The sequence below is a fragment of the Carcharodon carcharias genome, chromosome 4 (genome assembly GCF_017639515.1).
Source record: "Carcharodon carcharias isolate sCarCar2 chromosome 4, sCarCar2.pri, whole genome shotgun sequence".
NCBI lineage: Eukaryota > Metazoa > Chordata > Chondrichthyes > Lamniformes > Lamnidae > Carcharodon > Carcharodon carcharias.
In genome coordinates, this window is record NC_054470.1 from 151508862 (window position 1) to 151528048 (window position 19187).

The 19187-nt window shown below is 41.6% G+C and overlaps 1 protein-coding gene across 4 annotated transcripts in view; it reads left to right on the top strand.

Moving 5' to 3' along the window:
* Window positions 1–1253: 1253 nt before the first annotated feature.
* LOC121277294 (xanthine dehydrogenase-like) overlaps window positions 1254–19187 on the top strand; it is a 232519-nt gene continuing 214585 nt past the window's right edge. Inside the window, exons 1-3 of one of the 4 annotated variants that reach the window (XM_041186574.1) lie at window positions 4366–4439; window positions 4932–5002; window positions 18228–18329. In XM_041186574.1, the coding sequence (XP_041042508.1) occupies window positions 18230–18329 (100 nt within the window). In that variant the 5' untranslated portion in view covers window positions 4366–4439; window positions 4932–5002; window positions 18228–18229. Of the gene's footprint in view, window positions 1299–4365; window positions 4440–4795; window positions 4827–4931; window positions 5003–5701; window positions 5781–18227; window positions 18330–19187 lie in introns of those variants that run through there. The other 3 variants (XM_041186575.1, XM_041186576.1, XM_041186573.1) reach the window with 3 other exon arrangements.

Genomic DNA, 19187 nt, shown 5'->3' on the forward strand with positions numbered 1-19187 from the left:
AAACAGTAGGCCAGTAGAGAAACAATGGTAGATATTTATAGAGATATTTCATAACTCTCAGCAAAGATATATTCCATTGGGAAAGAAGGACTCAATGAGAAGGATGCACCATCTGTGCCTAGCTAAGCAAGTTAAGAATAGTATCAAATTAAAGGAAAAAGCATACCATTCTGCGAAGATCAGTGGTAGGTCAGAAGATTGGACAGGTTTTAGAAACCAGCAAAGAATGAGGGATTGTGAGAGAAAGCTAGCAGGAAATATAAAAACAATAATAAGAGTTTCTACAAGTATTTAAAAAGGAAAAGAGTAACTAACGTGAGCATTGGTCCCTTAGGTGGTGAGACTGGGGAATTAATAATGGGAAATAAGGAAATGGAGGAAGCATTGAACAGATATTTTGTGTCTATCTTCATTATAGAAGACACAAAAAGCATCCCAAGAATACTGGAAAATCAAGAGGTAAAAGCGAGGGAGGAATTTAAAACAATTACAATCATTAAGGAAAAGGTAGTCAGAAAATTATTAGAACCAAAGGTGGACAAATCCTCTGGACCTGATGGCTTTCAGCCTAGGGCCTTAAAAGAAGTGGCTGCAGAGACAGTCGATGCATTGGTTGTGATCTTCAAAATTTTCATAGGATGGAATTTTATGGCCCCTTGCGCTAGTGGGATTTTTCTGTCCATAGCGTTAGTGCTCAGCTGGTTTACTCAGTGTATATGCACATAGAAGTCACCCATGATTACTATATTGCCTATGCTACATGCTTCTCTCATCACCTGATTAATACCTTGCTCCACATTACCAATACTGTTTGGTGGCTGATAAGCAACTCCAAACAATGTCTCCTGCCATTTACTGTTTCTTAGCCCCACCCAAACAGATTCCACACATTGTTCTTCAGACCTGAGATCCTCCCTTACTAATGCACTGATCCCATCCCTTACTATCAGCGCAACTCCACCTCCTTGCCTACCTCCTTGAAGAAGTTCTGTTCGTCCCTGCGACAAGATTTCCATATCTCTCTTTTGCCTTGTTCACCTTCATTGCTTTCCATTTCACTCCTGGTGCTTGCTGTGACATCTTTTGATGATCTGCTTCTATCACTGCTTTTGCCTACAACCACACCACCCCCCTCCACTTCTCTCCCCCCACCCAACCCTACCCCCCCACCACCTTAAACCAGCTTATATTTCATCCCTTCCTGGGATTCGCCTAGTTCTGTCGAAGGGTCATGAGGAATCGAAATGTCAACTCTTTTCTTCTCCGCCGATGCTGCCAGACCTGCTGAGTTTTTCCAGGTAATTCTGTTTTTGTTTTGGATTTCCAGCATCCGCCGTTTTTTGTTTTTTGTTTTTATCCTTTCCATTCTTTTCTGTCCTTCCTAAATGTCGAATATCCTTGAATATTTAGTTCCCAGTTTTGGTGACCATGCAGCTATGTTTCTGTAATGGCAATTATATCATACCCATTTACCTCTATTTATGCCTTTAGATCATTTACCTTATTGTGAATGATGCGTGCATTCAGGTAGAGTGCCTTGAACTTTGTCTTTTTGGCATCATTCCACATTTGAAGCACACTCAATGCTCTGCTTGGTTTCTCCTGCCTTCTGATCTCACTACTACTTCCTGTTACCAACTTTACTGTCTTCCAATTTGGGCCACCCCTCAGGTTCCCACCCCTTGACAACCTAGTTTAAACCCACCCCAACAAAACTAGCAAATCTCCTTGTGAGTATATCAGTCCCAGTCCTCTTAGGGTGTCACCCATCCAGCTTGTACAGGTCCCACCTGCCCCAGAGCCGGTCCCAATGCCTCAGAAATCTGATGCCCTCCCTCCTACACCAGTTCTTCAGCCACATATTTAATAGATCAATCCTCCTATGCTCACTAGCACATGGCACTGGGAGTAACCCTGAGATTATTGCTCTTGAGGTCCTGCTTCTTAATTTCCTTCCTCACTCCCTGAAAATCTGCTTTCAGGACCTCATCCCTTTTCCTACCTATGTCGATGGTACCAGTGTGGACCATGACTTTTGGCTGATTGCCATCCCCTGAAGGATCTCCTGCAGCCGCTTGGTGAAATCCTTGACCCTGGCACCGGGGAGGCAACATATCATCCCTGAGTCATGTTTACAGCTGCAGAAATGCCTGTCTGATACCCTGACTGTGGAATCCCCAATCACTATTGCCCTTCCATTCTTCTTCCTCCCCCTACCCTGTACAGCTTAGCCGTCTGTGATGCCACAGGCTTGGCTCTGGCTGCACTCCCCTGAGGAACTATCGCCCTCATCAGCATCCAAAATGGAAAACCGATTAACAAGCAGGATAGACTCAGGGTACTCCTGCACTACCTGCTTAGACTACTTGGCGGTCACCCATTCCCTCTCTGGTTTTACACTTCTGACCTGCGGTGTGACCACTTCCCTAAACCTGCTTTCCACATAGTCCTCTGCCTCACGGATGCATAACAGTGACTCCAGCCGCCGCTCAAGTTCCAAAACCTGCAGCTCAAGCTTGTGCAGCTGGTGACACTTCTACAGACTTTCACACATACCGCAAGATATACACTCCACTTGGCCGAGCTCACCTGCCATCCCGTAACTCTAAAAACTATTTATTACACTTAGAATAAATGAATGAATAGAATAAATTACTAGTAACAAATTTACTGCACTTACGCTAACTTTATCTAACTTTAGTTTACTTTATTACTTTATTTCACTTTGATTTGATTTAACTTTACTTCCCTATTGCTAGTGTTCCTTGCTGAAATCCAAGTAGCTCCTTATTTATAAATGAAACATTTTTCTATTTGAGTTATTTAAACACACTCCCTAACAGCAGCTTCTTGCCAATCAATGAACTCAGTTTTCCTGTGACGTCACTCCTGGATGTATTTTTCAAAGTCAGCCTGCTGCCCGAGTAGAGGTGTCCCTCGCAGGACTGGCTGTCTCCACTCCTAGAAGGTGTGTGCATGAGAGTGAGTTAGAGGAGTGATACATAGTTTCTTTCGTAACCCCCAGGGCAAGGGTGTGAAAAATAAACCAACCTTTTCCTGTTTAAAGACAAAAAGCTTGCTGTTGGGATATTTAAAATTGATATGTGTAAAAAATACACACATCTCACATTCAAATCTAAATGGTCATTACCAGTAAAAGGTAACACCTTAAAATTGTCCATGACACTGGGGAATTTTCTTCCCCAGAGAGCAGTGCAGGCTGGGTCATTGAATATATTCAAGGCTGGCTTGGACAGATTTTTGATCTACAAGGGAGTCAAGGGTTATGGAGAAATCAAAAGGAAAATGGATTTGATGCCCCAGTCAGATCAGCCATGATCTGCTCAAATGAGGAGCCTACTTGAGGCTCCTCCTGCTCCTGATTCTTGTGTTTTTGGCACCTGAGGGAAATGAACTTGAGGCGTATAGGGATAGAGCAGCAGAATGGATTGCTCTATTTAGGAACCAGCATGGGCTCAATGGGCCAAATGACCATCCCTTGTGCTGTATTGATTCTACCACTATGATCATCTGTTTCTGTGACATGGCTGACAAGAATGATGGTTCAATGATGAAATTTGCAGCTACAGCATGATGGGAGGCCTGTAGTCACAGCCCACCTGCCCCATCTATCCCCTGGGAGTAATATCTGGAATTTAATTCCAAAATTCCTGATTCCGGCCAACATGTTGGATGCAGAGGCTATGCCATAGGCAGGAGTTTGTGCACACAGGGCAAGGCGCAGTTCCATCAAGAGGGTGCCCCTTGGTTGCCGCGTTCCCCTCTTCCTGACAGCTCACTCTCACGCAAGCTTCACATGCTTGTAAATAACTGTGGTGTATGCTTTTATAATTGTTATTCTAATTGTTTTGTTTTCCTCCTTTTGTTATTTAATATTCTTGATGCTGCTTTTAAATAATGATATAAAAAGTTGTTTAAAACTCTGAAATGTTTCGGTCCTGCGTAACTTTTTGTAATTGCTTTTCGCTGTTAGTGTTCTTCTGTTTAAAAAAAACACTACTTTTCAGTTGACTATCTGTACCTCAAAACCGTGTTACTGCTTTTCATTTCACAGGCACGTACATAGATAGTGGACTGTTCACCTGCCACTGTTCAGGTGCTGTGATTGACGCTTTTTTTTTGCAGTTTATGTGTGATTTTCAGTTTTGCCTTATGTTCATGACACGCCAGGAAATCAACTCCAGGACACATTTTTGGTCTTCCTGATGCACTTTCGATTCGCTGGTCTGAATCTCAGTGGGGGTTATGGCGCTATCATTATCCAACAGCTGTTTTCTCGCTCCCTATACCCTCCTGTTCAATGGGGAACATCACAGTAAGAACAATTAGCAGATTAGCGCAAATTGTCCGGGAAGCTGCGGAGGATCAGAACGCTTTTGTTCCACAGATTGCTGGATATTTTTTACAAATTGACAATGGTGTGTGATGTTAATGTATCATTCAATTAGCATGACTTTTCAATAATTTCTCCCCCAATATCTGGCTGTCATCGCCCTAAAGCAGTCATACGGACTCGAAAGGTTAACTCTGTTTTTCTCTCCACAGATGTTGTTAGACCTGCTGAGTTTTTCCAGCATTTTCTGTTTTTGTTTCTGCCTGTCGTCGGCTGGGTAACGTTTCAGGAGTGGTTGCAGGGTATTACTACCATTCACTCTGACCCAGAAAAGGGAGAGTTGGAGCAATTGGCAATTCGTATGTGCATTGTATTAGGTTGGACGTTACGAGTTTGTGATTTGGTGTTCATTTAACTGGCCCATTTGCTTTGCTTAACAAATCTCTTACTCCATTTGCCACCTGAATTGATTGTGAGTGGTCACATCCTTCTAGAAGTTCTCGGATCTGGGCTCTCTTTTGTAAATTCATGTTAGCACAGTAGTGTAAGTGTTAACTTTGCTCCTTTCCCTTATTAGGTCTTGGTCACCAGGAGCCGCCAGTGAGATAGGCCTGAAGTTCTTTGCGGACCGCACATCGTTTTTCGAGCGTAAGTAACACTAGTAACTGACATAAAAACAAAAAAACTGCAGATGCTGGAAATCCAAAACAAAAACAGAATTACCTGGAAAAACTCAGCAGGTCTGGCAGCATCGGCGGAGAAGAAAAGAGTTGATGTTTCGAGTCCTCATGACCCTTCGAGTTCTGTCGAAGGGTCATGAGGACTCGAAACATCAACTCTTCTTCTCCGCCGATGCTGCCAGACCTGCTGAGTTTTTCCAGGTAATTCTGTTTTTGTTCTAGTAACTGACAGCTTGCTGCTTTGTATACCGCCAATTATCCCTCTCAACACTGCATTTTGTTAATTTTCCCTGGTAGAACGAAGTGCACCGGTTACGCAGAACATTTGATGAGGATTGTGTTTAATTCTTTCCTTTCGGGCATCGATATAGTGAGTTCTGCAATCTGTTTTAAGTAATGTTTAGGTAACATCGTTTTCCCCCGTTTGTTTAATACTGAGATTTCGCGTGTGCTGATAATGGTCACTGCTTGTTGTGCAAAAATGAAAGGAAGTTTACTTGTTTACTAAACAGTTCCCCTTTAATCTGGGCATTAAGGCAGGCGAACGGCGTCCCTTTCAGTCCACCCAGTGAACTGCGGCTCCCCAGAGAGCAGGAAATCAAACTTATTTTTTTGGAGATTTCACTGAAATTTAAGGAAACTTGTCAGTGTGGGATTAGTCTCATCCGATCAGGGGCTCCAGATGAAGAAGTCTAACAACTCTGGCCCGAGGAATATTTTCGCGGCGCAGTGCAAGCGATGGGAGGGTACGAAGTCTATCGTGAGTTGCAGCAGCTTTGCAAAACGACCTGATAAACTCAGATCTGCGCAAAAGCCAGCTTTTGCTTGGACAGAATTACAGTTGGTAAATGTATTGTAGGATAAAGTGTTAATGGTAAATATGTAAATTATCTACATCATCAGTGACATGATAAAGTATGTACAGAGAGAGTTCCACGCAGAGCATTGTGTAGAGACTGCCTTGTAAATAGCATAATGTTAGATAAAAAAGAGTTGTTAACAGTATTGCAACCAACTTTATCAATAAGTTCAGGACCACAACTACCACATACCAGACCAAAGATAATAATATGTATAAATTGTCTGTTCAATAGGTCTCAGAAGTTCCGAGTCTTGTATCGTTGAACATTTAAGTGTTTATTGATAACTCATATATACATAGGTATGTGTTAACACCATGCTTGCTTCTACACAGGTCTCTGTCCAGTGCACAACTGACTCCAATCTCAGCTCATGTCTCTTTACATCATGCTGTGGGCAGTACGATTTCCAAGTCCCACATTAACCCTTGCTTTGCCAAATACCCTTATACTACACCTCTCCCAAGTCTTTACCTAATGTATTTACATCATGCCATCCCTTCTCTATACCCCTCTGTGCAGTGGTGTTTACAGGTAGTGTGACAGCAACTGTTGTAGCCTGGTGTTGGGGCTCACACTTCTGTTGCTGGTAATGTTCCTGTATGTCTTTCACTTGAGGTACAGTGGTGATTATCTGAAGGCTTGGCTCATCTATCAGAAGAGGAACTTTTGTATTATTCATTCATGAGATGTGAGCTTTGCTGGCTGAGCCATATCTTCACTGCCATTGGGCCCATCCCTAGCTGCCCTTGAGAAGGTGGTGGTGAGCTGCCTTCTTGAACCCCTGCAGCTCATGTGGTCTAGGTACACCCACAGTGCTGTTAGGAAGGGACTTCCAGGATTTTGACCCAGTGACAGTGAAGGAATGGTGATATATTTCCAAGTCAGGAGGGTAGGTGACTTGGAGGGGAACTCCCAGGTGGTGGTGTTCCCATCTATCTGCTCACCTTGTCCTTCTAGGTGGTAGTGGCCGTGGGTTTAGAAGGTTCTGTCTAAGGAGCCTTGATGAATTCCTGCAGTGCATCTTGTAGATGGTACATACTGCTGCTGTGTTGGTGCTGGAGTGAATATTTGTGGATGGGGTCCAATCAAGCAGGCTGCTTTGTACTGGATGATGTCCAGCTTCTTGAGTATTGTGGGAACTGCACTCAACTAGGCAAGTGGGGAGAATTCCATCACACTCCTGACTTGTGCCTTGTACATGGTGGACAGGCTTTGGGGAGTCAGGAGGTGAGTTACTCATCACAGGATTCCTAGCTTCTGATCTGCTCTTGTAGCCAAAGTATTTATATGTCTAGTCCAATTCAGTTTCTAGTCAATAGTAACCCCCAGTATGTTGATAGTGGGAGATTCAGTGATGGTAATGCCATTGAACATCAAGGGGCGATGGTTACATTCTCTCTTGTTGAAGATGGTCATTGCCTGACACTTGTGTGGCACGAATGTTACTTGCCACTTGTCAGCCCAAGCTTCTGCCACCTGCAAAGAAATTGGACAACCAGCTATGTGAAGAGTGAAGGCAATCCAGAGCTGAAGTCCAAGTCGAGAGTCTCTTTATTGGTGGGCCTCTTGGGAACTTCCATTCCGTGTAGTTGACGACAGAGGTTGTTTTGACATTTGCTGCCATTTTAAGGTTAAGGTCAACATGGGCATCTCTGCTCGTGTGAAAAAGGTTGGTTTTGGATGACACACATGACTTTGAACATCTTGTCGCTATACCTTCTTGGTTGTAGGATCATGCCTATGACTGGGAGTCAGATTCCTCCAAGCCCATAGAGTGGTGTCTCTGTTGTTTGTAGTCAGAGATGTTTCAGCCACGGTTCCTTATCTGAGAGGCCAGTAACACTAGCTCCCATGTCCAATTTGAAGTTGGTGAGGTGACTGTGTTTACAGAGATGTCCACATTTCAGAAGAGAATCGAGGATCTTTGACCTCACCCAGGAAGCAGGGTTGGGACTCTTTCTAGTGTGCTACCTCAATCTCATGGATTTGGTTTGGGATCTTCCAGCCGCCTGGATGTCTTAGCTTTGCATAGCTTTCTGAAGTATTATGGGCAGTTGCAGTTGAAGTACTGCGCTGAGATTGCTGGACATTATTCCTGCCCATGAGGCCGTTTGGCTCCACAATGCTGACATGGCTGTCCTCCCTCTTTTGGTGTGCTTTGGTATTGCCTTCCTTGCCCTGGAGTGTCCCTGCCCCTTTGTTTCACTTGCTGGACAGTTGGGGTTGTTCTGTACCTTGGCTGCTTTTGCCACATAAAATGGATCTGTGCTGTTGGTGGATTTTAGACTACCTGACTTTTAGATTATCTGACTATTTGGATGGCCTTTTCTAGAGTCTGATCTTTCTTGGCCTGTAGTATTTCTGAAAGGGCATCATCAGCCACTGCAACAACAATTCTGTCCTTTGAGTTCTGACCTAACATCACTGTAGTCACAGCCTTCAGCCAATCTGTAATTCATTTACAAAAGAGTCAAACAGTTCTCCGGGCCGTTGGACACGTTTGTTGAATTTTCTCTAAAATTTTACTGCTTAGATTAAAATACGTAGCAAATTATTTTAGAACGTCATCAAATTTTATCCAAGGATCTGTTTGTTCCATACCATGCAATAATATCGCTGTAATCAGACCTACTGAATAAAGTATTGTATTCACTTGTTCTTTATCAAATCCTGAAGCTATCATGTATTTTAAGATTCTTTCCCACTGAAATCTAATTTTGTGTTTGGCCTGGCCTTGGATCAGCCCAAATTGGTCTGGTAATGTTGATTTGTTGTCCATGGTTGCTTTAAAGCTCTTTAAAATACAAGAAGCAAAGAGGGATTATGAAGAAAAGAATGGCAGCTAACAAAAGGAAATCCTAAAGTATTCCATAAGCACATCAATAGTAAAGGGTGGTAAAAAGAGTAGGGCCAATTAGGGACCAAAAAAGGGTTTTACACATAGAGGCAAGAGGCATGGCTGAGGTGTTAAATGAATACTTTGCATCTGTCTTTATCTACGAGGTAGATACTACCTAGGCTACGGTTACAGGAGGAAATTCAGTCACTAGAAGGGTTTAACGTTGATAAGGAGGAGGTGTTGGATAAGCTATCAGTACTTAAAGTTGATTAAGCACCAGGACTGGATGAGATGCATCCAAGAATATAGAAGGAAGTGAGAGTGGAAATTGCAGAGGCACTGACCTTTCAATGTTCCCTGGATTTGAGGGAGGAGCGGGAAGACTGGAGAATTGTAGGCATTACGCTCTTGTTCAAAAAAGGCTGTAAAGATCTGCACTGCAATTACAGACCAGTCAGTTTTACTTTGGTGGCGGCGAAACTTCTAGAAACAATTAGTCAAGATAGAATTAATAGTTACATGGAAAAATGTGGGTTGATTCGGAGGAGTCAGCATAGATTTGTTGAAGGAAAATCGTGTCTAACTAACTTGCTAGAGTTTTTTGAAGAGGTAACAGATGATTGATGAGAGAAAGGCTGTAGATGTATATATGGATTTCCAAAAGGTGTTTGATACAGTGCCACACAACAGACTTGAGGAAAGTTTATAGGTCATGGAATAAAAGAGACAGTAGCAACGAGGATACAAAATTGGCTGAGGGATAGCAAACAGAGTAATGGTTAATGGGTATTAGATCTTTGTGTGCAGGGGAGAATTTCAAAGTTTGTGGGCGACACAAAACTTGGGAGAATTGTAAACTGTAGGAGAACTGTGTAGAATTTCAAAAGGACATTGACACTTTGGTGGAGTGGGAAGATATGTGGTGGATGAAGTTCAATGCAGAGAAGTGAGGCCATGCACTTTGGTACAAAGAAGATGGAGAAACAATATAAAATAAAATATATTATTCTAAAGGGTGTGCATGAGCAGAGGGGCCTGGATGAACATGGACATAAGTCATTAAAGGTGGCAGGCAGGTAGAAAGAGCTGTTTCTAAAGCATACATTATTCTAGGCTTCATTGATAGGGGCATAGAGTCTAACAACAGGGAGGTTTTGATGAACTTTAGATATGACACTGGTAAGACCTCAGCTGGAGTATTGTGCACAGTTCTGGGCACCACACTATAGGAAGGATATGAATGCATTGGAGATAGTGCAGAAGAGGTTTACGAGAATGGTTCCAGGGATGAGACACTTCGGTTATGAGGAAAGATTGGAGAAGATGGGACTGTTCTCCTTCGAGAGGAAACGGCCAAAAGGAGACTTAATAGAAGTTTTCAAAATCATGAGGGGTCTGGACAGAGTAGATGGGGAGAAACTGTTCCTGCTTGTAAACGGATTGAGAGCCCGAGGGCATAGTTTTAAGTGTTTTGCAAAAGAAGCTAATGTGAGGTGAGAAAAGACTTTTTCACAAAGCGAGTAGTTAGGGTTTGGAATGCACTACCTGGAAGTGTGCTGAAGGCAGGTTCGATTGAAGCATTCAAGAGGCATTGTTTCTATTTAAATAATCATCCAATGTGCAGGGTTGCGGGGAAAAAGGAAATTGGCACTCAGTTAAAATGCTTAGAGCTGGTGCAGACACGATGGGCTGAATGGTCTCCTTCTGCACTGTAACAATTCTGGGATTCTGAGGTAAATACAGCATAAATGCTGTGCAGGTTTTAAAGATGGCGCTGCAGAAACTCATTTTTCAAAGAGTCCTCCCACGCTTGTCGTGTTTTGGCAGGCTCCTGCAACAATGGCAGTCCTGACTTCTGCACAAAACTAAAGACAATCAACTATTCTGGGCCTTCCTTGCGATATCTGAGGATCTTCAGGTGTTTTACAATCGATTCCCAGCTTTGGCTGAGGTTTTTAAACCTTCCACTTTTTTACGAGCTCAGCCACGTCATGGTATGGTGCCAATTCTGAACCTGGGCTGGCCACGGTGCTTTCGGAAATTGGTTGCTCTGACTTTTATTTTCAGCACTGAAGCTTTTTAAACTAGTCCTGGCTTAGAACTTAATTTTTTGCTCAACCCTGTTGGGTTCTCTGACTCTGCGGGCATTTGCTATGGACCTCAATATAATCTTGAGTCCTCAGCTGCACAGTGGAGTTTTTTCTTCTGCCTTCCTGCTTCCAATGCTGCAGTGGAGCTTCCTTCAGATGATCTCCCTCTGTGTCTTCACTTCTTCAGGTGCTTTCAGTCAGGTCAGAATGCTGCTCGTTTTAATTTTCTAACTTTGGAATTTCTGCTCCAGCTTCTGGGCTTTTCCATTAGCTGCCACCATGTGTATGTTCAGTAGATCTCATGAGGAGTTTGAGTCTTGTATAGATGAACCTTAACTGTTTATTGGTATTTTATTTTCTTCTTTCGTTGGATGTCGGCATCGCAGGCAAGGCCAGCATTTGTTGTCCATCTCTAATTGCCTTTGGCCTTAGCAAGTGACTTAGTTCATAGCTGAGGGCAGTCAAGAGTCAACCACATTGCTGTGAGTCACATGTAGGCCAGACCAAGTAAGGATGACAGACTCCCTTCCCTAAAGGACATTAGTGAACCAGATCGATTTTTACGACAATCGATGATAGTTTCACCAGCACTGAGATCAGCTTTACATTTGATTTTATTATTAACTGAATTCATATTCCACAAGCTGTTATGGTGGGATTTGAGCCCATGTCCCCAGAGCATTGGGTTGCTGGATTACTAGTCCAGCATCACCGCCTCCTCTCATTATATACAGGGTATAGCTCAAGTTAAGAACTAACTCCTTGTTTGCTTCTACACTGGTCTTTGCCCAGCCTGCAACTGACTCTAGTCTCAGGTCATGTCTATGTACATCACACTGTAGGTGGTACTGTTTTCCCAGTTCCACATTAACCTTTGCTACCAGGCACCCTTGTACTACACAAATGTGGATGGTGTTGTATTTAATTGCACCAAATCCCCTGTTACTATAATACATATAAATGTATCATTATTTAACAACACCCAGCTCTACCTTGTCACCACTCTGCCTTCTGTTTTTAAAGTGCTTTTTCAGATAATTTCTCCAGTTAGACATTGGGAAGCCTAAAGCCATTGGCCCAGAATTTGCTGGGAAAATACAGGAAGTTTAATGCACTCACCATTGTTAGTGGGTAAGTAACCCAGCATTTTGTAGTGAGGAGTACAGTAGAAACCCCATTCATTGTGAATTGGCACAAATTGCTGGACCATTTGCACTCTTCTGTTGTTGGCCTTAGGAAAAAGAGAGCTTGCTTTCAAAATGCCCATTAATTTCAAGAAATTGCTGCATTTGCGTTCCTAAAACTAATTAAAATTGTTGCATAAAATTAGAGCTGGTACTTAATGATATAAGGAACCTCACCAGCCCAGAAAGAGAAGTGAAACTGTGACAACTCTATTTTTGCATGTAAATAAGTTTCTTCTTATAGACTTTTAAAGTTACTTTTGAAGAACATTTAATCATTTTCTAGCTTTTCCTTTCTAATTTTCCCTTTCTCTTTTTCATTCTGTACCTAATTTTACTCTACTGGTTGTTTAAGCCTGTCAGGATCCCTGTAGAGACTGATCAAATTTCTCTTCAAAAGTTAATTCCCAATGATCAGTGTAAAATTAATTGCACAACAAGATTTCAAGTTAAGACTTTTACTGTAATCTCTCTCTCTTGGCAGCTTGGTATATCTTATTGGCCTTGCTTTTTATTTATTTTTGACTGGCTGTCTCTGTAACTGAATTAGTTCATTCAGTTTACAAATTCAGCTTCAACATTTAAATAGCTGACAGTGAACTGCTCCTGATTTGTGGAGCTTATTTCCATATAGTGCACAGCTGCCTCAAGGAAAGGTGAAGCCCATCCAGGTTAAATAACATGAAAAAGACCATTCTACAGGATAACAAACACTGGAAGGGACTAGGTTAATGAAACAAAACAAAACCAGAAATACCTGGAAAAACTCAGCAGGTCTGGCAGCATCGGCAGAGAAGAACAAAGTTGATGTTTCGAGTCCTCATGACCCTTCAACAGAACTAAGTAGTGGGGTGAAATAAACCATGGGTGGAATACATATAAAAATAATGGAAATAGGTGGGAAAAGAAAAATCTATATAAATTATTGGAAAAAACAAAAGGGAGGGGGAGGGAGCCTAATCACCATTTGGAGCAAGAAAGGAATTTTTGAGAGGACTCTTGGATTGACCAAAAGTCTGAGTTGTTTCTCCCAGTAGATGGGAGGGGTGGGTGTGAAGGGATGGTTAGAACACAGAGGTAGAATTAACTGAAGAATGTGGGCAAACGTGTATGACCCTCATGCCCTCATCTTGACATGTGAACATAAAACCGTAAAATTTTAAGAGAGATAACATCCTTCAAGCTCCTTCTACAACTAAATGCTGGGAAATTGACTAACATTCTTTTGGCCCTGTATGAAGTGTATTGGAAAGAAACCAATCAAGCCAGTACAGCTAATCGTTTTTCCAACCACATGCATCTGACAAAAATCACTTGAATGTTATAAACAATCACCATGCGTCACCAAGCTATTAACCAATGCCATAACATAGTTAGGATTGTCCTAGAATAGAGAGTGCTAACTATATGTAACAGGCATGCTTGTACTAATTGTTCAAGCAAAACATCTCCATCCCAGAATATCACTTCCCAAAGGAGAAAATGTGGAGTCATTTTTAGAAATTAATGTGTTTTTTTTTTTTACCCTTTCACAGGATGTGGGTGCAGCTGGCTAGGCCAGCATTTATTGTCTAATTGCCCTTGAGAAGGTGGTGGTGAGCTGCCTTCTTGAACTGCTGCAGTCCATGTGGGTGTAGTCCACAGTGCTGCTGGGGAGGGAGTTCCAGGATTTTGGCCCAATGGCAGTGAAGATATCATATTCCTAACTTTCAAGCTGTGGACATTATTCTGTGTGCACTTTTTGAAAATGACTTTAAACAGTGGACAATCTTTTTCAGCACGGTTTCCCCTGTGATATGTGTAAGCATCAGTGCGTCTCTTCAACTGATCTGATTGAAAAATCTTCACTGTGCAACACAGAATACTAGCTTAACTCTGTGGAAGTGAATGGGTTTTGAATGAGTTGAAATCTTGCCTACAGAGTGCAAATGAGGGGATAATATTTAATTCAATGTAAAATCATGTACAAAAAAGCAGAATATTATTTTAAATGGTGAGAGACTGCAGAATGCTGCAGTACAGAGGGATCAGGGTTTCCTTGTACATGAATCACTAAAAGTTAGCCTGCAGATACAGCAAGCCATTAGGAAGGCAAATTGAATGTTGGTCTTTACTTCAAGGCGAATGGAATATAAAAGCTGGGAAGTCTTGCTACAACTGTTCAGGGTCTTGGTGAGACTGCACCTGGAGTACAATGGACAGCTTTGGTCTATTTCATTAGGGAAGGCTATACATGTATTAGAAACAGTTCAGATAAAGTTTACTAAGTTGATTCCTGGGATAAAGGGGTTATCTTATGAGGAAAGTTTGAGCAGATTGGGTCTATACATATTGGAGTTTAGAAGAATAGGAGTGATCTTATTGAAACATATAAGATCCTGAGGGGGCTTGACAGGGTAGCCACTGGGAAGAGTTTCCTCTTGCGGGGAAATTTAGAACTAGAGGCACCATTTAAAAATAAGGGGTCTCCCATTTAAGATTGAGATGAGGAATCTCCTCTGAGGGTCATTAGTCTTTGGAATTCTCTTCCACAGAGAGCAGTGGAGGCTGGTCAATGAATATATTCAAGACTGAGGTGGACAGATTCTTGATGGACGAAGGAGTCAGGAGTTTATAGGAAACGGGCAAGAAAGTGGAGTTAAGGCCACAATCCAATCAGTCATGATCTGTTTGAATGGCAGAGCAGGCTCATTGGGTCAAATAGCCAACTCATCCTCTTTCTTATGAAGGCAAAGTATAAGGAGAGGGAAAGAAAAATGGGGTTGAGAGAGATGGAAGAGAAATAAAGAGCAAGTAAGCAAGCAGTATTTCAATTTTCAAAAATATCTCCAACAATAATTAGATTATGAAGGAATGAGAGTTTGCACTTGTAATATTAAATTTTCAGTGCCATTAGAATTGTTTGGGAGTATTTAAAACCTATCACATTGTTAAACATTCACTTACATTTGAATGTACTGGCCCTGACTACTACTAGTATGCTTAGTGGATAACTAGTGATTAAGAACATAAGAAATAGGAACAGGAACAGGAGTGAGCCACCATTCTACTCCATTCAATAAGATTTTGACTGCTCTTTTAAATACTACAACACCACACTCTATGCCATTCAATGCTAGGTCTCGCAACACGATAATTCTGGACGAATGGGGCAAAATGGACAGCTACTTCCAGACTTCCGCATCTTACTGTGCAAATGCAGACTCTGGAAGGTGCTGTCTGATTTACTCCATAATAACTGTGAACAATGATAGCCTCGTTGTTACACTGTGCAAAATCCAGGCCAATATATTAATACATTTTTCATGAAAATAATCTTTCTAAGCTTTCCCTTATACATTTCTAGGGCTCATCTTGCATATTTGCCCTTTATTTAAGAATTCACCAGTGTAAAAGTCTTGTACTATTTAGTGAATGTTTTCATATTTTTAATCAGTTGATTAGAAGATTTTTCAGTCGGATGTTGTTCCCGCAAATACCCTTGCACCAGGGACTGCAGTCCTACTTCTTCTTTCAAGTTTTCCCCATAACAAAACATTTTATATCATCATTCCTCTAGCTTTACAAATAATTGCGATATAATTATGGTGATGGCACACTATAGGATCTCACACAAATCAACAGGAAACTTGGAAGGAAATTGGTAACTTTGGACCTGCAGCTACTTTTCTCCCTGTCCGATCTTCTGATCAAACCTTCACTGCCTGCAGAAGCATCTGAGAGGTCGTGGCTATATGCATGCACATGAGTGCGTAAGGCTGTAATCATGTCACTCGCACTTCCTCTTGGTATTTCCAACCATTTAATGTTGCTTAATTTGTCCATCCATGTAAACTATTTTCAGAGTTGCTATGCTCTCAGTTTCACACAAAATCAATTAAAGAGAAAAGTAATGCATTTGCTAGAATTTTGTGCCATTGCTGTTCTCCACAAATGTGGTTGTAGCAAATTGCACCACTTTGTACCCAGCTTTCTGATGAACTGGATCTATGAAGTAATTTCCCCACATGTAGGTATGCCTGGACCTGCAGGTATAGTTGGTTTTTTGGCATTTTAGCAAGTGTGGTCTATTCGATTTGGTTGCCTTTGGTCGCAATGGCACAGGCACCCTTCTTTCATGCAGATGCCATTGAAGTATTGATGTACTGTGACTGTGATGTTTCCAATGAAATAACCAACATTATGGTCAGTTAGTGTTTAATTTATCTTAGCGTTGTCACTGCCTCCACCCTCTGATCTTCCTTAGGGTATGGGACTCTACAGCTATTTGAGCCAAAATGAGGAATTTTCACCCCTATCTGCAGATGTGAATGCGCAGGGACCATAAGAACTAAAGGTGACATGAGCAAACTTTTTTTTTTTTGCATAGTGAGTGGATAGGACCTGGATACACTGCCTGAGAGTCCGGTGAGGACAGATTCAATTGTGGCTTTCAAAAGAGAATTGGTTAATTTTCTGAAGAGAAAATTGTAGAGGTACAAGGAAAGGCTGGGGAGTGGGACTGAAATATTTTTGCAGTTGCAGGCATGGACTGAATGGCCTCATTTTGTGCTATGACCATTCTGTGATTCTATGATAGATGGGCATGTAGCTCTACTTTTGTAACTGGAACCATATGATAACTCTTCATTTGTCATTATTTTTGTTTCAATTCCTTAGGGATCCAATTGGAAGCCTTATTTGATGCTGTAATGGCATAAGGGCAAAAATTAGAGCAGTGGCACTAAGATTGAGAACCCTAGTGTGAACAGAAAAGAAACCCTACAAAAATCATAAATGATCCATAAATTGCCTAGAAGAATGTATTTTAGTTTACTGTACCTTTTTAAAGGAACAGCCACCTGACTTCTCTGATAACCTTGATGCTTAGTTTCATGGCATTGCTTCACCTGGATGTCCCGACCTCGGTTCTCGTATTTAAGTGAGGTTTCCATCTATTTCTCCCATATTTTCCTAATTTCCCACTGGAAACTTGGATGGTAACAGCACCAACACTCTCAAAATAAGCAGAGATTTGTGCTCAATTTTGTATTCTGTTAGAATGTGCTGTTCTTATGGCGTAACACAGATTGCCCCATGGTGTGACAAGCATCTGGGTGGAGTTGATGAGGGATCCATAGCATCTGTTTGGGGTGGCATCTGTCGCTTAATCTTGTGGTGTGTCTGGCCACAGGTAGCCTATTGATTTACATGGTACTTGTGTACTTACTGTGAATGTTAAGAGTATAAGATAGCTTTTGTAACTTGTGTTATCCTTGCGAATCTGTATATATATCTGTAAAGGTATAATTGTGGGTGAAGGAATATTGTAATATAGTTCATCTTTTCTTGTTTAATAAATATGTTACTCTTTTGTTAAGTTCATCAGCTGACTCCTGCGGCTCTGTTCAGTAGCCGCCCTCCACGTTTTTAAACAAAAATAAAAGTTAGGATCCATCAAGCTGGGTTCCACCCATATGCACGCGCGCGCGCACACGCACACAGATTGGTTACTGGTAAATTGGTTACTTATGCAAATCATGGTGAACACAGTCTCTGGTTTACAATTTCTGGTGAGGCAGGCCTGGTTTCTTGAAGGAAGTTGATGTTTTAAAAGTTGAAGTGAGGAAAACAAAGGATTCTCAGCAGACTGTAGGGTTTCCTGTATTCGAATTTCCAGGAGGTTGTTCTCTGGTGAACTCTAAGTTAGAACAGGTTGAGGGAGTCCTCTTTGTTGGGATCTGCCACATACAAGCTATTGCTGTTAATTATCTTGTCTTTGTTTTTAAATGACCCATTCAATTTGATAATGCCCTTTTGGATTGGTTTCAGGAAAGGGCATGGATTCACATCAGTTTGGAATGTTCTTTTTGTTCCCCCTTAAGACATTGGGGTGGTTTCAACCCACAAAAGTCGGGATCCTTGGGCAGTCATATTTTTGGCCTTTTGTGTCAACTTTTAAAACATTTTTGAAGTTCAGAATAGAACGTGCCGACACTAGAAATGAGACCTGCCTCTGCAACTGTGCTAGCAAGCTTACATATCAGTAGTGCGGCATCACTAAATTAACCTTGTGTTTTTAAAGCAAGCAAGAACACAGTGTGAAAGATGATGTGGTATAATCTTAAGTCTAAAGATTTACAAAATTGTGCTTACTTTGTGCTCTGAGTTTTTTCATACTTTGAGTATGCGCTATTATTCTTTTGTTCTAATTATTGATGTTTGTTTACATGTTTAGAAATGGAGACTGCCTCACTTCAGGGACAAAGTAGTGACCCAGCAGAAGATGGCACTGCTGCAGGGCGACTCATGATTCGAGTAAATGGAGTTTTACATGATGGTAATGATGGCATCTTGTAGAGAGTTATAGAAGGCCAGGTCATAAGTTAAGTTATGTCACAAATTCTGTTTTATAATTTGAGTAAGACTGGGTACTGCTTTTTTTTTTCTTTCTTATTTCATGGGATGTGATCCTCACTGGCAATGCCAGCATTTGTTGCCCATCCCAAATTGCCCTTGAACTGAGTGGCTTGCTAGGCCATTTCAGAGGGCAGTTAAGCATCAACCACATTACTTTGGGTCTGGAGTCACATGTAGGCCAGACCTGCTAAGGACAGCAGATTTCCTTCCCTCCTTCCCCAAAGGACATGGTGAACCAGATAGTTTTATTGTCACCATTACTGAGCCTAGCTTTATATTCCAGATTTATCAACTGAATTTAAATTCCACCAGCTGCCATAATGGGATCTGAACCTATATCCCCAGAGCATTAGCCTGGGCCTCTGGATTACTAGTCCAGCGACATTACCACTACACCACCATCTCTCCAGGTTTAGATATAAATGTAAGCAAAACAATTCGACCAACCTATGAACTGCTTCCAAAAATCTCCACAAAAAGACTTTTGGTGCAATCACCTCCCACAGTGTGCTGTTAAAATTCAGTTATATATATTCATACCCTTCTCTTTTTCTCCTACTGTAAGATTTATAACATTTGTCAGTATTTGTTTGTCATCTCTTCTTGTCCTCCATTAAGCCCAATTCCTAGCCTGAGAGGTTGAACATGATTAGGGAAAGTGCACAGGATATGCCCAAGTACCTTTCATACAGTTTACTTTTGGTTCTTTCATTGAAGAACTATTTCTTGCACTCAGCTTGTCTGAAGAGAGGAAGGTATTGCCTGCAGCAAAGTAGGC